Source organism: Dermacentor albipictus, unplaced genomic scaffold, assembly GCF_038994185.2.
Source record: "Dermacentor albipictus isolate Rhodes 1998 colony unplaced genomic scaffold, USDA_Dalb.pri_finalv2 scaffold_22, whole genome shotgun sequence".
NCBI classification, from domain to species: domain Eukaryota; kingdom Metazoa; phylum Arthropoda; class Arachnida; order Ixodida; family Ixodidae; genus Dermacentor; species Dermacentor albipictus.
The window spans coordinates 5,636,065-5,656,640 of record NW_027225576.1 but is presented as its reverse complement, the minus strand read 5'-3'; the positions used below and the strand labels follow the sequence as shown (position 1 = coordinate 5,656,640).

General features: G+C 50.0%; 1 protein-coding gene across 2 annotated transcripts in view; it reads right to left on the bottom strand.

The window, feature by feature from the left end:
* LOC139052352 (uncharacterized) overlaps positions 1-20,576 on the bottom strand; it is a 74,033-nt gene that overhangs the window by 16,394 nt on the left and 37,063 nt on the right. Inside the window, exon 1 of one of the 2 annotated variants that reach the window (XM_070529436.1) lies at positions 18,151-18,514. The exons of the other annotated variant lie outside the window; for it this stretch is intronic. Coding sequence (XP_070385537.1) covers positions 18,151-18,492 — 342 coding nt within the window. The 5' untranslated portion in view covers positions 18,493-18,514. Of the gene's footprint in view, positions 1-18,150; positions 18,515-20,576 lie in introns of those variants that run through there. 2 annotated transcript variants of the gene reach the window in all.

Here is a 20,576-nt window from a genome sequence, read left to right as displayed (position 1 = left end):
TTGACAGGCTTTTGTGCTTAGGTTTCATTCGTAAGAAAGCAAGAAATGAAGCAGTACAAAAAAAGGTATTCAAAAAGAAATCCAGAAATAAAGGAGAGAAGATACAGGGGACGTAATACGTTAGCAGAGTCCAATCGTAGTCTCCGGCTGTGATGCCGATGTAGTACGACCATTCGCTCGCAAGAGATCTATGTAATCAGAGAATGATGTCGTGGCCATTCCGGAAAGGCAATGCTACTTGCAATGCAGATTGACATCGTTTCAAAATATTTACTAGTGTTTCTCAAGTGCACCGCTTTCATGCTTGCTGCGAATTATCCTCAAAATGTGAAGCACAAACACAATGAAAGAAAAAATATGCCAGAACTCATCTTACGATGAGCATCTACGTTAATGTGATTGGCATTGAAGCTATATAGTGACACGGGGTACTTCCCCTACCGAAACGTGTATATAGTCGGGGCCCTCTCTTAGGCTTCTCAATGCAGACGCTGCGCCATCTAGCTACGATGATGCGAAGTCGGTGTCGGTTTGATTACGCCGAGCATCGGAGAAACATTCAATAGCATGTTGCATGCTGGAACGTTGGTGCAAATCTTTCGTAATAATTGTTTGATGACAGATAGTAAAGCAAATAAAAGGGTTCAATATGTTTATTTCACCATTGATATAAATACATGTGTGGTTGAACGTCCCGGTGCTACAAATTTCACTAGAAAGAAAGAGAGGCAATTTTCGATGGCAGAAAGAAGGAGAGGTTGGCGCGAGTGAAGCGCCTCTAACCGGCTACTTCACACTGGTGAAGCGATTTGTGTGAATAACAGAGGTAGGGTGTGAAGTGGAAGGGAGGTGGCGGTTTGCTGAAGAAGATGATGATGATGAGACCGCCAGGGCATACTGTTCATGTGCTCCGCGTACATGCACACTTCACAGCATAGCACAGTCATCTCCGCGGAGAGAGGCATAGGGTAATGCATTGTAGCTACGAGAATGTCTATAGCTTGCGTGATTTTTGCAGCTCCTTTAGCCGCTGCCATGTCAAAACCAGACAGTAGCAGCTGCACGGCGTCAATTATTTGTCACAGCATGACATTGATGAGACATGACATTGAGAGCCCGTTGGTGATTTTTCTTTGCACTGCCGTTCCTAGCGCTCACAGTCCAAGCCCCTGTGCGCGGCGGCAGGCGTGGCCATACATTCGATTCCAGGCCTGTGCTGCTCGCTTGAAGGAATACGGCTCGGAGAGGCCGACCGATGCCGATTTAACTACCTTCCGCTGGAACTGCGGGATGGGAGCCAGGAGAGTCTCGTTCGGACGTACAGCTTGTGCATGTCGACGACGCGATAGTGTCCTCCGGTGCTGCACTGACGCTGCCGCGCCTTCGCGTGACATACTTTTCTAGCTAATTTTCTTCAACACTTTTATCTTCTTTTTTTGTTGGGGACAATACTTGAAATTCGCCTCAAGTGGTCCGTTGCAGTTCAATCACTTCATTTCTTTACCGTACATAAACACATGTTGTGGCTACCTGCACAGCGAAGTCATGCCGTGTGGCTTAGACAGCGCTCGCATGGCCTATAGTTTTTGGGATTTGCGACATCGCAGTGGCCGAGGCACGTAAGGATGCACCAAGTGTCTGACGTAGCCCACCTTGACATGATCAGGTATCGTGTGTCCCTCGATAAGAAGCTTGACGCTCTACGATGACCTTCACTTCTGAAGACAGAAGCACTTGGAGCTCTTCATCGGTGATGTCAATCACGACATCGTAGATAACGCTTGCGTTTTCCTTAGCGTGGAAACGCGCCTCATGAATTCATCTCAGAGTCACATTAACGAAGGTAGGTCATGAGAATCTACGCAATCCTTCAAGACGTCGTGAGACACAAGACGACCAATATTGCAAATTGCAGTACGCGGTACTTTGGAGCCCCGCTCACACATGCCCTTATTTGTCGTGCGGCATTTCCTCGTCAATCGCTTGACCTCCACGACGGCGTAATTGTTGTCGGAGTCCAAGGGTTCACTGTTGGGGAAACAGGAACCGGACATCTCCACGTCGACCCGGTGGGTCTTACACAAATGTCACTGGGCGCGAAAGTGCAAAGAGGCGTGCCCGGCACAAGGGATGGTGGGCCGTCTGTCATCGCCTCGAACGGCTTTTCGTTCAAGAAGCGCAATTAAGCCTCAACTGTAACAGAACTACCGCAGCAAGCGCAAGGAGCTACGCTAGCTCAGCTCCTACAGTTAAACGACCCCTGAAACGGGTCGCACAAGTTTTGTAGACGCATAGGGTGCAGCTAAAGTTTCTCACTCGCACCACAATTTTTGTGAAGGGTCACCTTCATATTAAGAGAGCTACGCACGCTTACAAGTTACCCTCTTGCATAGTGATGCATTTTCTCCTCGACTCCTTGGCCGAGTGGTCGAGGCTAAGCTTCACTTTCACTGTCTCTGCGTCATGATGGTCATCACGTGTCGTCGACTCCCGGTTTTCTAGGCGCGAGCGCGCGAAGCCTCTCCAAACTTTCCTTCAGGTGCTTGGCAGTCGACCCCAAGCGAAAGCTATCGAAGCAGCATGCGTTGCGAGCCTTCAGTCGCAGCGCCGAACGTGCCTGGTATTCCGGTAACCACCGGCGAGCTGGCGTTTTGACGGTTGGCTGGAGGCATAAACTCAAGCTGATGAAGGAATTCTAGCGTAGACGTACGCGAGTGGCCTGATCGGTATGCACGGTCCAGCCACATGTTGGCGCTCAGCTTATAAGTGTGCATTTACAAAAACAACGCGCTAACGATTATACTCCTGCGAAAAATTTACACCAGGAGCAAAGAAGAATACATTTCGACATTGCTACTGTGTGTGGTTGAGCTCTGTGCCACCAGGTGGCTGGACCGGGCAGACCAATTCAATTTGCGCTTCTGCAAATCCCGTGAGACGACACGTTCCAACGGTGAGGCCCTATCCGTTTGCGCTTGCATTTACCCGAATACCGGATTCGCGAAACGCTATTGCGTTAGTAATCTTCCGGTGTAAAGTGACGGCCGCAATCGCGCAAATCCTGGCGCCGATCGGATAGCGGCAGTCCGATGCGCTGCAGCCAGTCCGCTCGTCTGCTGCCTTGCAGAGGAACATGATGTCACAGATTGACATATTGCCAGTCGCTATGTTTTCAGCCCACAATGCAGCAAAGGCGAATCATGGTGCTCGCGAAACGACCGAGACAGACACTGGCAGCGGAGCTCTCGTCAACACAGAGCACGTTGTAACGCAAGCAGGCGACACTCGCTCTGCGCCGGAAGTGTTTAGGTGAAGCGAGCAATTGTTCTTGTGCATTCTCTTTCTAATACTTTGTTTTTTATAGAAACAAGTTAACTAACATTCCAACTATTACAAATAACATCTGTTCACTATTAAGTTGGAAAAGTTATCGATGACGTGCCCTGGGCAGCCAATCAGATAGCTCGCTATACTAGCGTCATTAGGGCAATTTATGTCAAATGGTTAGGGGTGGCTGAATATTCAGCCGAGCGGTGTGCGACGATCAGCAGCGATGTACATTTTAAAACCTTACAATAAACTGCATGCTTTATGCGGAGCACTTATATGCGTCAATTAATGATGTGAAGGACCTACTCTAATGACTTCGTACGTTTGTACAATATCGTCAAAATTGTTTCTGGGTCCCTTTAATTATGCCTACACGTGACAATGCAGAAAACGGGATACCGACTACCCTTGAAGACCGCGTGTTCCACATACCTGAGGAAAGGTGCATGATAAACGTAAATACACGGAACTCATAGATATTGGTCCGCTGAAGCTCGGCTAAGCCTGAAAAGGCCAGAACCACTGAGTGGCCTAGACAGGCTATTAGAACCAAGATTTCCGCGAAATTACAAACATAAATTACATTCAATAAAAGGACAAAGTTTGAAGAGTTGTTCGAGTGTCCCGTACACCACACTTTGCACTCTTTCCCTCTCCGTCGCCTTTTCTTGTGTTACTTCAAAGCAATACACCACACTTTATATCTCAGTTTGAGTTTCCGCTTCTTAGCCCTAGGAAGCGTGTTAGATACCATTCCGCAGGGACCGAATTTCGATGAGAGCCAAATGTATAAGACGCCAGCCCTTGCAAAGCATCGGTGGCATATTCAAAAAGAAAAACAAAGTGTTGAAATTACTCAGGAACCATTCACCACATCACCTCCCGTAGCCACTTCGTTCCTTCGGCAGGTGAAACCGGCAGATTGAACAAAAGCGTGCACATGTGCTTGCTTCCGCCGTTTCTGCCTCTGATCTCTTCGTAACGCTTCCCGTTCGCAATATCCCCCTTTTAATTATTTTCAACAAAACGCTCGCGCGAAAAAAAGAAAAAAGTATCCTTGCAGGGATCTCTGTAGAAATTGCCATTGTGGACACCTCAGACCACGAAGTCTTCGTATTACTCTTAATGATGTGCTGGTGGGACTAAAAATAGTGTACATGGTATGATTATATTAAATTATGCGGTCATATACAGCAATCTGTCCTCCCCAGTTGTAGAGCCAGCCTGGTACCTTTTGTTGCCTCGATAACCATAATAAAAGCAGAGGTTGCACACCAACGTCTCTGTGCGTTGGTAATGACGATGACGTTTTTTCGCAATCAACACAGGCGCGTGGTAACTATCGCAATATCAATGATTTATAGTTTGCTGATGCTGATGAAAGGTGAAAACCTGTTATGTCCACAGGTTGAACACAACTGGAGTGGAAGTGGCTCATAATGCTCATCGATCCAAGAGGTGTGACGAAGCGCTTCAGTTACGCAAGATGAGCTCTCTTTTGCGGTAGTGTGGCCTTCTTTTTTTATGATTCATAAGACTGATGCACTGAGTTACCTCAAATTACGCGTATAGTTAAAATGTGTCTTGCTCATATCGAAACTGAGACTTCTAAAAAAATGTTATTCCCATTACTTCACAGAATGACTTCTGAGTGTGCAATCATTGCCTAACGGATTGTGTGTGAAAATTCTCGCAACGTACGTCCATGTGAATTCAAAAGTATATAACCGTCAAGACAAAACTACAGCAACGCGCTCGCAGCACTTTGGTAGTTACATATCACATGGCGCAGAGGTGTGTACGCGCTAGTCTAGGGCTATCGGCTACTTACTGCCTGCCTAATTGCGTTTAGTGGCCTGAGGAGCGCGTGATAAAACAGGTAGAAAATTTGGGCTTCTATATTATTTAGCGAGACTGCGAAACCACACAAACCGCCTTTTGCGATGCATGGTGGCGCCATCGTGCGGTGGCCACGAAAAACAATTTGGCAGGCGCGGCGATAGCCGCCTGCCAAATCGCATGGCGCGCGATAGCCGCCCCATGCGAGACTCGCGGCCAAACAAGCAGCGTGTGAGACAAGACCGAAACGACGTGTACGCGCCGTCATATTTTGACATCGTCGACTAGCTATTGAACCCGCTGGTGAATGCTTTGTGCCCGGAGGTTTCTTCAGCGTGCAAGAAGAGCTTCGGCAACGCTTTACAAGCTCCTCCATGGCACCTGTGGCGTAAAGTGAATAAGTAATAAATCAGTATGAGTACGCACAAAAGCGCATGACGCGAATAGGGCATGACGTGTAGCTCTTAGGGCGAATATCACGTTTCACCACTGCATGCCTTGCTTTATGGTGTGCCATGTGCTAGGCGCACATACATACACAGGCAATGGGAAGGCCAACAGAATACCAAGTTGCATACGTTATGTACCCACATAAAGTGTGTGTACAGCTACAAAAATGCCAAAAAATGGTCAGAATGACCAAAATCGGTGATACCCCCTGGTAGTGGGGCGCCTGTCTTCCTCATAGAAGGCACTGCGGTACGAACATAGCAGTCGACAGCGTCCTTTTCTTGAACTGCTGCGTATACACAAACAGCGTCAGTATTGTCACGTATAGAGTGAAGGCAAAGAACACAGGAGCACTACTGTGAATGACGAAACTAACTTTTATTGACCGAACCTGTGCCCACAAAAGCAGGCTACACTTAAAGCACGACCATAGCGGCAAACATAGTTGGCGATCGTCGAAATCTGATCAGCAGGTCAAGCGCGTCAGCTTTCATACACGAGCCATCGAAGGTTCTAGAGCAATTGCTGGTGCCCGCGTGTCTTGCAGGAAGTTCTACGCCATTCGCGTCGCGCATATATGCAGTCAGATTACACAAGGTTCGGCGATGACAGACAGCGGATAGAACGATCGACAACATTCGAGAACCTTTCGATACATGCGGGCGCCTTCCGCGCTGAGCGATAGCATTTGTTTGACGGTGAAGAGCGGTAACCCAAGAAAGACAAGTACACGGGTCGCTATGAAGTCCAGATGTCTGTTCGAAGGCGAAGGCGCCCCTGAAATGTGTCAGTTACTCAGTAAGACGCGCCACTCGACTCCAGAAGATGCCGCACAGGCATCTTCTGGAGTCGAGCGGTGCGTGTTACGGTGTAATGAGCCTTAGTACATACCGTACTACATCCCGATTCACTGAACGAACATAAAAGCCTTCTGCAAGTAAATATTACTTTACTTGGTGCTGACGAGAATGACGAAACGACAACTAGCAATGATTGCTAGCTAGTACTATCAGCTACTACCACAGTGCACGCTGTTTCGCACGTCAGCCCGGCAGTGCTGATGAGCTTGGCTCCGACACCTAACTACGCCGACATCACGAGCATTCGCTCAGCGTTTATTGGCCTCGAGCTCCACCACTGGAAAAGCTGGCGCCACCGTCGGCGTGACGTGCTAGGAGGGATCACGTGGACATAGCGGCCGCGTCGGCTGCTTCGGGCGCGCCGAAGCGAGCTGAAAACGAGTTTAAATTCCCTTGTACGCTGCGGTCCTCATTTAGTGGCGAAATTTTCCCGCTTCGAGTGTCTCCCTTACAACGCTTGAAAGCACTACAATAGGTAGTGGCTGCCTTTGAAGGCGCGCAACATGGTAGGCTACCGCTCGGTGCTTCAGGGCCGGACGCACATAACGAAGGCCGGTGTCAGCCTTATTCACACGTAGCCGCAGGACAAGACGCCGCGTGAAGCTTGGCTCGTGAAACGTAAAACCGGAAAACAGTCATCGGCTACAACTCGGGTATGCAGCAAGCACAGACGCGAGGAAGATTTCTGCTACGGCGCCCGGTCTGCGATGTTATGAAAACGCGCACTGAGACGCTCGCCCGTGTCCGCTGCCCGACTAATGTCATGACGGTTTGGTCTATGAACTTGTCGATGCTGTAGATACTGGCAAGTTCAGTGGAGTGGAAAGGCAGCGGTAAGAAGCACAATTAAAAAAAGCATGGCATATGGTCATGTTTGTATTATGAATTAATACACTGGATTACAAAAAAAGGAGCAGCGGGAAATTGCACGCTGAGGACACCGATAAACATACAGTGCGGCGCAACTCGAGAAATAGTACTGAAAGGTCAAAGAATTTAGAAAAAAGGAAAGATTGAATCGTCGCGACGGTACATCACAGGCGTCGAAGTCTCTACAATGAAATTATTTTTGAACAGCTCTGATAGCGTCCACGCAACAATGGTTGCTTGTATATTGTCAAATGCTCATATTCTGCGACCTAAAGCTCATGGCACGGTGCGAAAACGCGCGCGCGGAGAAAGCGAAACAGTGCGCGGACAAGCATGCAGACGCGTAGTCGGTCGCTGCGAATCTGCGCGATCGCTGCATTGAGTCTTCGTTCTATTACGCTCCATTTAGTTATACATACGCTATAAGAACATATTTCACATAGTTTGCTCTCAGCGTTTATCTACCTTTCACGCAAGAAGCTGGTTCGGGAGACTCCATGGCTGCGACCGCGCGCAGTGGCGTTCTATGTACTACGTATTCGGTAAAGAGGTAGCGTCTGTAAACGATTGTGTGCTTTCAGTTTGCCCAAGATTATTATTTAGACAGTAAGAAACTTCTCTTGTTTCGAAAGTACTTACAGAAATGCCCGGGAGAGCTCGCGCGTGGTGTTTTCAGTGAGCGCTGACAGCAAAACCTATGAGGAGCGCGCCACGTGATCCCTCATACTACGCCAGCGAGGCGCTTCCGATAGATGGCGACTCCGTAACTCCTCGCCGCCAATAAAGCTGAAAGTGTGCACGATGTGAAGTTGCGAAATGGCGGCGTTCTAGCGAAGGACTCACAGAGAGGACAGAAAAAAAAACACTTCGCAACCAGGTCGCACGAGCTCAGAGATCATTTCTTTCGCTAGCTCAAACATACATTTGCGTCTTCGTCGAGATTATTTGTATGAGTCAGTAATGGCAAAAATAGAGAGGTGAACTGCATCTGCCAACACATACCTGTCGCAAAGTGCAGCCCTAATCGAGGCTACACGGCGCTCTCGATCGCGTTTTACCGACGGAAATGGGAAAACCCACATTGTCCTGCTGCGATGGTTACAGGAGGTGCAGCCGTAAACGAGACATGACGTTGTCATCGCGCCAAATTTCGATGGCTATGATTTTCGAAAGGCATTCCGTGCGCGCGGCAGCGAGAATGGCAAGGCTGACAAGTGAGTGAAATAATTTTGTTGGAGTTCCGGCGAAGACGCGAACTCGTCGCGCACCCGGCTAGTCCCACGTCGGGACTGGCAGGATTTGCTTGTCTAGAGCGGGGCTATACGCAAACGCAAGTCCCACTCCTCCTTGCTAAACTTGGGGTATCTCGACCCGCACTCCCGGAGCATGTGCGCTAGAGTGGAGGTCTGCCTGCCGGACGGGCAGGCGTCGTCACAATATACGTCGAGGTAAACCGTGTAGAACGACGAGATACGGATATCTGCCGGTCTTTAATTAAGTCTAAGAAAACGGCTGGCGCGCTATTGCACTAACAAGTGCAGCGCCTGCCACGGCCGTGCTCCACTAGTCGAGTCCGGCTGGTCCGGCCGTGCGCCTGCCAAATTGCTTTGGTCGGCAGCAGCTAGGGCGCTGCGCATGCGCAGTTCGGCGTCTCAAAAGGCGGATTGGCCCTGGCTCGAGACACTGCCTGTCCGTTGGCCGCTTCCCTCCCCCGATTTTCATCGAAAGGTTAGTGATTTTCGTTTCCTGCCGGAATATTTGGCCTCGGCGTTATTCTTAAAGGTGTCGTGCCTCGAATCGACGGGTCAGTTGAGGCGAGTGGGAATATATTTTGTTTTTCTGGGGTGGCGGTTCGGCGCTCAATGGGTGATGGCTCATTCCCACTACTAAAGTGATGGCTGAAGCGCAGGTGCCCGGTGCGCTTTTACCGCCCGACAGTGGCGCATCTTGTGATGGTGGTTCGCCGCGTTCGGAGGTGCCGGTTTTCGTTGCTGAGCGAGACGGATTGCTTGCCAATATTCCCGTCGGCTCGCAGGAGGCCGGGGCTCCTGCGGCGGCGGGGCACGGGCCCCCTGCGGACTCTCGCGGTTTGCAGGGCGTGGCGGCGCCTCGCTCGGAGCGAGGAGAAGTTGATGCCGCGCTGACTGCCGCCTATCACCGCGCGGTGGACTTTCAGCAACATATTACCGATGTCCTTTTCTATTCAAATTGCAGCGTGACCAACTGTCGCAGGTTCTAGGACTGTTACGCCAGCTGATGCAGGAGTGCGCCGACATGCGGGCGGTTGCGGCGCGGCAGTGCGGCTGGGCCGATTAGTTGCGTGAACTGGAGCGCGTACGTGCCGCCGGTACCGCGATGCACCCGGGCGCTGCTTCCCTGGTAGCGCCGGGGTTGTCGTATGCCGGCGTTGCTCGGGGCGGTGCGCTGCCTGGTGCTCTGCCTGGTGCTGTGGGCGCGTCTGGTCTCGGCCGTACATGGGGGGCGTGCGTCGGCTCCGACGGTCGTTCCTGCTGAAGCCGTTTCGGAAGTCCCTGCTGCCAAACGTGAGCATGCTCACATTTTGCTTTTGGCCCCGCTCGTGCCGTCACCCACTGCCGCGCAGGACGTCTTCCGCCTGCTTAAACTAAATTTTGCTCCAGTGAAAGACAATCTTGTTGACATTTCGATACGCAAAACTCCCCACGGCGTCACGGCGCTGTCGGGCGATCTCGCGCCTATGCACCGTTTACAACAAGCAATCGAAAACAACACCGCCACGAAAATGGCAATGTCGGTCCGTCGGGTCTAACCAAGGAAGCCTCAGGTTAAACTCACGGGTGTGGAGGCCAACGTTCAGGTGAATACGTTAACCGCGAAACTAAACTTGCGCATTCAGGACTTGCACCTTGACCCCTCGGTTCTGTGAGGTGCGGGTCTCGTTAGGGAGCGATCGGGAACTCTTTCCCATGTCCATGCGGTGAATCCCTCGGCGTTCCGCGCGCTCATGAGCCGCGGGCGTGTCGCCATGGGGTGGACGTCTGCCAACGTGGCGGAAGATCTGCACGTTCCTACGTGCACCTTCTGCTCCACTTACGGCCACCCCAGTGTGCCTGCCCTGTTCGATCGCAGGCTGAGCGCTGTATGCACGCCGTGCGCGCGTAGCATCTCGGTGAGCGGTGCACCGTTCGCTTGGGGGATGCGGCCAGGGGCTGCAGTGAGTGTCGTCGCGCGGGACGTACGAGCACGCACCCTACGGGGTCCCAGTCCTGCCCCAACCTGCAGGGCAGGATGGCTCACTTGCGGGCCCGGAATGATCATGGCTAGCCGCGCTCTCCCTGCCTCTGCGGCCCGGTGGTGCGGCGGTCCCTTCACGCTCGCGTTTGCCGGTGGCGCTCGGGGGTGTGCACGGCCCTCGCCGCGTGCTTTTCTGCGTTATTATTTGTGTCCTTTCTTCTGTTTCGGGATGGCAGGGTTTTCCTTTCTTTCCTACTTTCTTCTCATCCTTGTTTCTTGTCTCTTGTGCCTATTCGTTTATTTTTTGTTTTGCTTCTTTTCTTCTGCATAACTTCTACTCGAACACACGGCTGTCTGCTGGAGCGGGGGTGGTCCCGGGATCGGGTTGGCACTTGCCCCGTGCGGTTTATTGCGGTGTTGTTGTGCTGGCGTGTTGTGGCGTGCCTGGCTCGGGGTGGACGTCGGTCGCGCGAGCGGTGCGAGAAGTGAGCTTCCCGTATCGGTGGGCTAAGATGCGCATGGCTTGCCTGCGCTTGTAGAACCGCTACTCCTATTTTCGTCAGGGCAGCATCGCTACCTCTTAAATTTATACATGCGAACCTCGCCAGCAGTCGTGACGCCACTAAGGTTCTCGTCCACCGTATGCTTGCGTGCGACTTCTGGTTTGTGCTACTATCCCACCCTTATATGCGTGAACACAAAGTTTCTAATGTGCCCCCATGCGTTCCATTCGTTCCACGCAATCGAGCACCCGCGTGTGGTTCTGCTGGTGCGGGCTCCATGCTTAAATCTGTTTCCCAGTTACGTCTCTCAATTGGTGGTGGCAGTACATTGCGAGGGTACAGGCGTTTCTTTTGTGATCATTGCCGTATCCGTTCCGCCACATCGTCTTCTGGGGCCCATTCCGACGAGCTGAACCAGGTGTTCACGCAGTTTACATCGCACAGTTTCGTCTTGGGCGGTGATTTTAACGCCAAGGACGCGCTTTGGGGGTCTGTAGCTGGGTACGAGCGCGGCGCGCCGCTCGTGCAGTTTGCGTGTGGCAATTATCACCACATTCTGAACCTTCCCGACTCCCTCCCAACGGTTGAGACGCTCTATGCGTGGTCGTGGATAGACGTCACTCTTGCGTCAGTCTCACTCGTTGAGAGTGCTTATCGGTGGTCGGTCTCTGACGCGGACACTTTATCGGATCACAGATACATCGAGTTATCGCTGAGGGATGCCGCGAGACTGCCTGAGAAGCGGCTAAGGAATTACACGCGAACACAGATTCTGGAGGACTTTACCCGCTACCGTTGGTCCTACATCTGTCGCTGTCGATTCTCCGCGGCGTAGATGCTGGACGCAGCGGTGGAGCGATTTTATGCGCCATATCGCGCTCTGTGCAAGCAGTACGTACGCAAGACGCCTCGTGGTGAGGGTGCCAAGTCATGGTGGACGCCTCAATTGAGTGCAGAACGTTCGCGAGTGCGCGCGTTGCGCAGTCGTTATCAGCGCGCGCGCGCGATCCGGCCATGCGCGAGGTTTTCCAATTGCATTACGCTCAGGCATTCGTGGCCTATAAACGCAGTATTCGTCGCGCGAAGGATGCCGATGACCGAGCGTTGTGCTCTGACATTACGTCCCGAAACCTCTTTGGCCGGCTTTTCCAAACTGCGTTTGCCAAGCAACGTTCTCCCACCTCTCTTCCCCCGCTCGAGACTCCGGATGGCGCCCTCACCACCTCAGTTCAGGCTTCCGCTGAGCTCTTGCTGCACGTCGTGGACGATCCCGCTGCGTATAGCGACTTTCGCAGTCGAATTCATGCACTCGCGGGCTGTCCTTATCCGGCGATTTTCGGACGACAAACCATTCACCCCTCGTGAGATCGAACATTCGCTGCTTTTGGGTAATTTACGCGCGGCACCAGGGCTGGATGGGTTCACCGGCATGTTTGTGCGAGGCCTCTATCATCTCCACCCTCATTTCTTTTTGTACATCTTCAACGCCGTCCTTTGCTTGGGCCACTTTCCTTCTGCCTGGAAGACGGGCTGCATCTACATCAAGCCTGGCTGTTCCCCTTAACTTCCTTCCGCCTATAGACAGCTTGTTTATCAATTCTCTGTTTGGTGAAATTCCTGAACGCCTTCTTAATTCCCGCCTCTATTATTTCCTTCATTCTTATCGCCTCATTCATAAAAATCAGTTTGGTTTCACTCATGCCCAAAGTGCCCCTCTGGCCCTGTACGCCTTAAAGGCCGCGAAGGCGCCGGCATGTGTTAATTTCCTTGGATTTCACTGGAGCCTTTGACACCGTCTGGCATGATGCGGTGTTGTGCTTTCTCCGCAAAACACCGTTGCCCGGCGAAGCTTCATCGTCTTCTTCAGTCTTTTCTTACTGACCGCACTGTGCTTTTTCGGACAAAGACTGGTGACGTCTCGGTCCGCCCTTCCATTGGCAGTCCGCAGGGCTCGCCTATTATCCCCCTGCTCTGGAATTTATTAATCCATTCTCTGCTTAGTCTCCCCTTGCCCGAGGATGTTCACATACAAGCCTGTGCCGATGACACTATCGTCTTACTTTCTGGTTCATCGCGTTTGCAGTTGCAGGCCTTAGCGGAATCGGTGTGAACCTTGATTTGCGATTGGGCCAGTCAAAACAAAGTCAAAATCAGTCAGTCAAAATCAGTCAAAATCTTTCTTTGTCTTTTTCAACAACGGGCACATTGGCACTTCTATGCGCCGTCCGTCTATCCGACTATAGGCCGCGTTTTTCTAAAACATCAGGACCACATTAAACTCCTCGGCGTGGTCTTCGATGACAAACTGAACTTTCACGCCCACATTGACTACCTTAAGACTAAAGCCGAGATATTGGCCACCCGATCGCCCAATTTTATCCGCATGCAGTTTACGCTGCGTCCAGTACTTTTACGTCGTTTATTTATACAGGTTCTGTTGCCTGCGACTGCATACGCGTCACCGGTTTGGTGGCCGCCTTTCCCGACGACGCGCCTTCAGACACGAGTGCTGTCGGTGCAACGCTCTGTGTTGGAGGCATTGACCGGAGCCTATCATACCACCAGAACTTCGGCGCTGCAGATTTTGACCAACTGGGGCGCTATAACGTAAAGCAATTCCAAACTTTTTTTATTTCAATTCTGCAATCAGCTCTCCGCGATTGGTCACACACTTTTTTGGACCACTTCGCCTGTCTGTCACGCGACGTCACGAAAACTGCGATAACTCCCATCTGATATGACGTGTACAGGCTGATTATGCATGACTGAACCGAATAAAAGAAAATAGTTATTTCTGATTCGACGCCATTTTTTTTGTCATTAGACTTCGGCTATTGGACAAAAGTTTTAGTGCTGCACTCACTTTACCTGTCTGTCACCCGACGTCACAAAACCGCGAAAACTCAGCGCGTCAAAGCGACGTGTACCCGTTAAACATGCATTAATATGCCGAACAAAACTGCATTTTTTTCTGAATAGCCACAGACTGGGCCATTCGGAAAGGAATAAAAGATGGCTGCTGCCGATCGCTCAGGCACTGGCTACTCGCAGCTGCCGGAGAGCATGGGCTTATTTGCGTACAATAGAACTTTCCGCGTGGCCATGTAACGTTTTAGAGCACTTTCGGCACGTTTACGACCTCGCTCTGCCAACTATTCTTTGCCGAGGATCCGTTTTAGCAGCATTCTCAACCTTCCGTTGCATGCCACCGCGATTTTCGAGCAGCCACCGCAAGCTAAGTAAGGGAAAGCGGAACAATCGCAGAAGGCGGCACCATCCTCTTTATCCGGTTATCGATTTTCAGTGCACTGGCTCGGCCCCATCAAATTCCTTTTCACTTGAGCGTGCTTCTCGCCTCTTCTCGTCCAATAAGACAAGACAACCCGCTCAGTGTAGGCAATGTTATTCGTTTTTAAAGCCCACAAAAGTGACCTCCTATAAATGAGGAGAGCGTTTGATTGGTACCTTCAGACAGCCTTGCGGGTTACCGCCCGATGCTTGCGTCGGTGGTTACGCAAATTTGACGCCAGGAGATTGGAATAAAAACATATTGGAATAGTTGTACGGGCCCCTGTCCGCCTCTCACAGTGGAGTTGGTCCGCCTGAGCGCTGAGTTTTCTCGTTTGACGCTCCGTCAGATGACTCATATTACGACTCTGAGACGTTCCATCCTCGCGACATCGACTGCCCGTTCAACCCGTGGCCCCGCCACTCTCGCGAATTATGTCGCTTCTCCTTCACGCGCCTCACTCCTGCACAGGCTGGTCGAATGGCTGCACTTTCTGCTTATCATATCTATACTGACAGCGCATGAACGAGTGCCTTGACAGGGGCGGCTATTGTTTTCTTCGACCCTCGCGGACGCTTGGCTGCCGTACGTAGGTTCAAGGTTTTGAACGCCACAAATGCGTATAACGTGGAGGTGGTCGTTTTCGCCGTGGTGCTCGCGTTCCTTGTTGCATTGCCTGTGGGAGCGTCCGTTCACATCTACACACACTGCCTTCTTTTGGTGTCGGCGATATCCCATCTAGGCGACACGGACTCCCGCGTCTGGTGCTGTAAGCGGGCGCTCACTTTGCAGGCTCGTGAGGGTCGCGATTATGCCTCTATCACGTCCCTGGCCACAGGGGCGTATGGGAAATGAGCTGGCGCACTCGGCTGCGTCGTTGGCGGCAAGGTCGGGCATGCTTCGCACCTCCACTTCCTCCTTAAAAACAGTGCGAGCGCGCTTTCCTCGTCTAGCGCTGAACCAGTGGCACAGTTATTGGCAAAGGGAGGGCAGCGCCACGAGCCTTTACCGCTGTGTTCCCAGTGTTCCTGTCATCCCTGATTGGTTCCCGGCGAGCAAACTCCTTGGGCATTTGTTTACGGGCCACGGTCATTTCGTTTCTTATTTACACCACTTCCACCTTCGTGCTTCCAACTTGTGCACGTGCGGCGCAGTGTGCGACGATGTGTCGCACTGCTTCATCTCCTGCCCCTACACGGCGCACATAGCACGTCAATTGTGCGACGAGGCACGCGTTCAGTCTTTGTCACCCGATTACGTCCTGCTAGGTTCTAGACGATCGCGGGCCCTGCTTGTGCCACCTTGTTCATCTCGCCGCTCTTTCTGTCTTTCCTTCTTCTCCCCCTTCCGTTGTTCCCGATGCCTCCTGATTACACTCTTTCCTTCATTTTTATTTTCATTTTCCACCTCATGTTACTTTTGAATGTTTGTTAGTGTCGCCTTCACTGTTTTAGCCTACTCTGGCGGCCTTTCCCCGTGTTAGCTGACTCTAGCTGCATGCTTCATCTTTTTCATCTCATTTACTTCTTCCTCTCTTCTCCGGTCCTTTTCGTAACATTTTCATGCCTCTTCCTGGCCATTCTTTTGTCTTCTTATGACCACTGGCCGTCACTCATGATTTATCGTTTGATTGCCGTTCGTTCTGTTTATTCAAACTACACTAGGAATTTCAGTGTTTCAAGAGCAAAAGAAAGCCTCAGTTGGGAGCCACTTCAGCAACGCAGGAAATATCTCAGACTGAAACTCTTTCATAACATATTCCACTCTCGAACAGGTATAAATCCCGGGATACATTTTTCCAAGCCTGATTACGTTTCTGAACGGCTGGACCATGAAAATAAGGTTAAAGAAATAGCCTGCAAAACTGAAGCGTTTAAAATGTCATTTTTCTCCAGAACCATAAGCCAATGGAACAAGCTACCATCCGATATCGCAATGATTCTATCAAATGATGTATTTTCAAACTGTATACGCCCACTGAAGTAAGGTAGTGTTTTTGTGTGTATGTGCGAGTATGACAGCATTCCGGGTATGTGTTATGTATTGCCTGCTTTATTTATTGGTTCTTTGTTTCCTTTTCCCCCCCGCTGCAATGCCTACGGGCGCTGTAGGTATTGTGATAAATAAATAAATAAATAAATAAATATGTATAGCCATGCTTGCAGCCCAAGGCTTCAACACCACCTGCCTGGCCGTTTCCTGTGGGATCCTCGTGTGACCATCTTGCCTGGCTACGCTGGCGTCAACTGCTTTCACCTGGATCCTAAACCAGAACAAGATCCAAAGAGCGCTGTGCTGACACCACCTGACTTCATACCAACAAACGTCGCGAATGATGCGACTGATTGCCGGGGCGGTGGGTGGGCAGCTTTGGGGGGCTGGTTGGTTCTTACACCAATAGGAGCCCGCTTCTCGACATTGAGAGACATTTCACTCGTTTTTCTAAAGCGTACGACTATCTCTTATGTCTCCTTCCGGCTAGCCTCCACTTTTTCTTTTTGTAATTGGCTTTTCCTTAAATTTCAGTTGGGATAGCTCACGCTTCCCCTTTTCATTTATCTTTTTATTGGCATTTATGACTGCTGTACCTCCCTGATGGTGCGGGCTTCGCCATTTTATTTTACTTTTTTCTTATTGTTTGGGGACATAAAAAGCAAAAGCAGTTTGCAAGAGCACGCACGGTCTGTTGCGTGCACCTGCAGCTTTTATAAAGCTGCGTAGCGTACGCTGCGGGATGTGCAGCCTTTGCGGGACGTTCACGCGTGTACTCGCGTGTCCACGAGAGTGCCTTTTTCGATATTGCTCAGGCCGAAGACCTGACTTCGGCTTGTGGTTCGACTTCGTGGCGGCTGATATTGGCTGCACAGGTTCAGAAGCCGGCATATTGCGGCGCTGTGTGGCACACTACCTACTGCTGCGCGTTCAAGCCAGCAATCTTCTCAACTTTTGAGTCCGGCCAACTATTGCCGTTTCATGCTCGCGCGCATTGCTACGTACGCGCGACCTCGCGAGCTGCGTACGTGGGTGGTTGCGGACGCCCACCTAAATCTAACTAGACAGCCGATTACATAAAATGATTTTGTCGTTCATCTAAATGATGCAGTTTCTTACACTGTCATTCTTGTGGGGGTTTACGTGCCAGAACTATCATCCAGTGGTGAGTCACACCACTCCGGCATTTATGTTACCATTTGGGATTCTTTACGGTGCATGCATTGCATCTTGCGCAAGCGTTCTTGCACTCCTACCCTATCAAAATTTCGCCACCTGCGACTAGTATCGAACCCACGACCTTGACCTCTGGAGAGCGACAGCATTGCCGCTGGGCTAGCCTGAATACTTGCTAACTCGTCATCTATTGGTTGTTACCGTTATTCACTTTTTCTTCAATATGTAGAACCGCGGTTGCTGCATGGGCAAAATAGCTGTACAAAAGATGGACAGATAGGCTGCACACAGAGGCGCTTCTTTCATTCGACGTTCCTTGTGGTTTAATCTCTACGAAAGGGTGTAAATGACTGTCATAGAAACGTACTGAACATTATATATACGCGAAGACACAAACATTGAGATTAAAATACATAAAGAAGCACATGAGCGACTGTTCCATTTTTTTCTGATGAATAATGTGAAGAGGTTTTCTATCCAAATAAGTAAATGTCAGAAAGTCAGCGTGGCGCATCTTAGATTCAATACAAAGTTATCCCGTGACGCACCGTATTATCTACGCGTATTAAATCATATTGACGGCAGGGCAGCCACATACGCTCATGGCGAATGAAGAAACAAAACTTGCCAGGGCTCTCCAGTAGCGCAGCCTTTCGTGCCGGAGCCAGAAGCATGCATAGGATGCTGTAGTTGCCAGCTGCTGCTGCTGCTGATCCCAGAGTGCAGCCCGACATGGCGTCATGGTGGCACTTGCGCTGGAAGACGTGGCGAGGAGGCCTGCTGCAGTCACTGCGGCGCTCGGAAAGCCGGAGCGAACACTTGTCGGTCGATGCGTAGCCCCGTCAGCACGACGTCGGAGCCAGAGTGACGCTGGATGACGGACGACATCAGTGCGCCGTTGGCGTCTTGCGTGAGCGTGCCTTCGTATCCGGGAACGCGTGCAGGACTCCAGAGTGGATGAAGGGGCCATCGTCTCCAAGATGCTCGCTCGGTTGGCTGGTTGCTCTGGTGCAGCGTCTCGTGCAGCATCGAACGGTGATGATGATGATGATGATGATGATGATGTCCTCGTATTATGGCTCATACCCACACTGGGGTATTGGCCAAGGATTGCGTGTTGAAACTATTACCTATTTTTTTGAAGTGTTACATATTCGATGAAAATAAACGAAAGAAAAGTGAATGCAAGAACAAACAAATTACAAGGGAACAATGAAATATTATTCGTTTTGTTGATTGTATGTAACCTCAAACGGCATAAAACACGTCCCTGTGGCTGACCCCTATAACTGACGCACCGAAAGATAGCACGATTTCCGATGATAACATTAACCCTAGTTTAGCAAGCGGAAGTTCTAGATGTCTATTTCTTAACAATTTGTATAGCCGACATACCAAAAAATAGTGATACAGTGATTCTGTTTCTTGGCAGTATGGACACAGAGGCGATAACCGCAGACCAGTCCTGTGTAAATATAGGTTTAATGAAGGGACACGGCAGCGTAATCTCGTGGTCAACTCCTTCTGGTTGTCTTGACGAACGCCACTGGATTTCCACGGAAATCTTAGGCGCTGAAATTCTGTCCATATATATTATTATTGATTAACTGACATCTCTATGAATTGAAAATTTTCTATATTTTATTGCTGTTATGTGCGCCACTACTGGAAGAACCGGCGTTATAGGTCCACTGAGGTATACTCGCGCTAATGAATCTGCCATTTCATTTGAACGTAAGCCACAGTGGCTAGGTACCCATAATAGTTTTAGAGAATTCAACTGTGGAGGAACTAATGTTAGAAACGTCTTTAGAGTTGGCGAATTGGATGAAGCTGTAAGCGAAGTACAGACCGAAAGGGAATCTGTTATAGTAACCGCACTTTTTGAATTCGAAGGAGGGAGTTTCCGAAGCGCTAAAATCATTGCATCGAACGCAGAAGGACGCTTCGTCTTTTACTCGCACGTGATCCTTGCACACACGCGACGGGCATCACTTTGGATATTTTATGAATACGAGTATGGGATGCGTTTATTGCAGTATAGATTGAGATCGTTTAAAGATTTTTCCAAAATCTATCTCAAGTGCGTCAGCTTCATGTCTTACTTGCTTTGAATTATCCCTGATTTATGCAAGCTCACAAAAGAAAAACATACTGTGCATTTTGTTATATACAGGTTATATACAGCAGCAACAAGTACCCTCTGTCCAATGACGTCATGGATGTGACTAGCCTGGCTACACCTGCGCAAAGTGGGGAGGGCGTTGCTTCTGGATGTAAGGCGTTCCGGATGGGTGTTCTTAATCAGTGGTAATCGAAGCCATCCAACGCGCCCCGGAGTACCTATCGCGAACCAACTCATCACAATTTTCGAACGAGGTTCCTAATCTCTTCTTTCATTCTATATGCCATCATTTTATGTCAGCATCTTCATTGCTGTATTGTTGCCTGTTGATCGGCAAAAAATTCTTAATCCAATCATCCTCGTTTTGTTTTTCCTCAGGCGCGTCGTACAAAGAATAGGAGCAGCCTTTTACGAAAGGTATTTTGCGCCCGATCACGACGTCACATTATATATCCCAGTCTGTGCAGACAAAGAAGCGATGGGGAGCGTTCAGAAACTAAATGCAATGGTGTGTCAGAACATGAAAGTTAACCTAATATGCTCTGAATCAGACTTTCTTTCGAGCTGTATATACACACATCTGTGGAACTCACGCTCGCATGAAATATTGAAGGAAAGCTAAAAATTAATCGGCATTCTGTAACTTTTCTCTTTTTTCGTATGAAGAGCGCGAATTAAGGAAATATCAATTTTTCAGCAAGAATAATGGAGCGGTGTGTAACGAGGACCGATTGGACTTCGATTGAAATAGCGCATGAATAAGCGTATGAGTGGCGAAAATGATGGGGAAATAAATGAAAGGCAGTGACACAGGGCAAATGTCACACCCGTTCATTTGAACGCTCCTTTCATGCTAAAAATAACAAAAAGACAGCAACGAAGGATAATGATGTGTTTTATTCACCCTATTGAAGTAGGCTATGGGCATC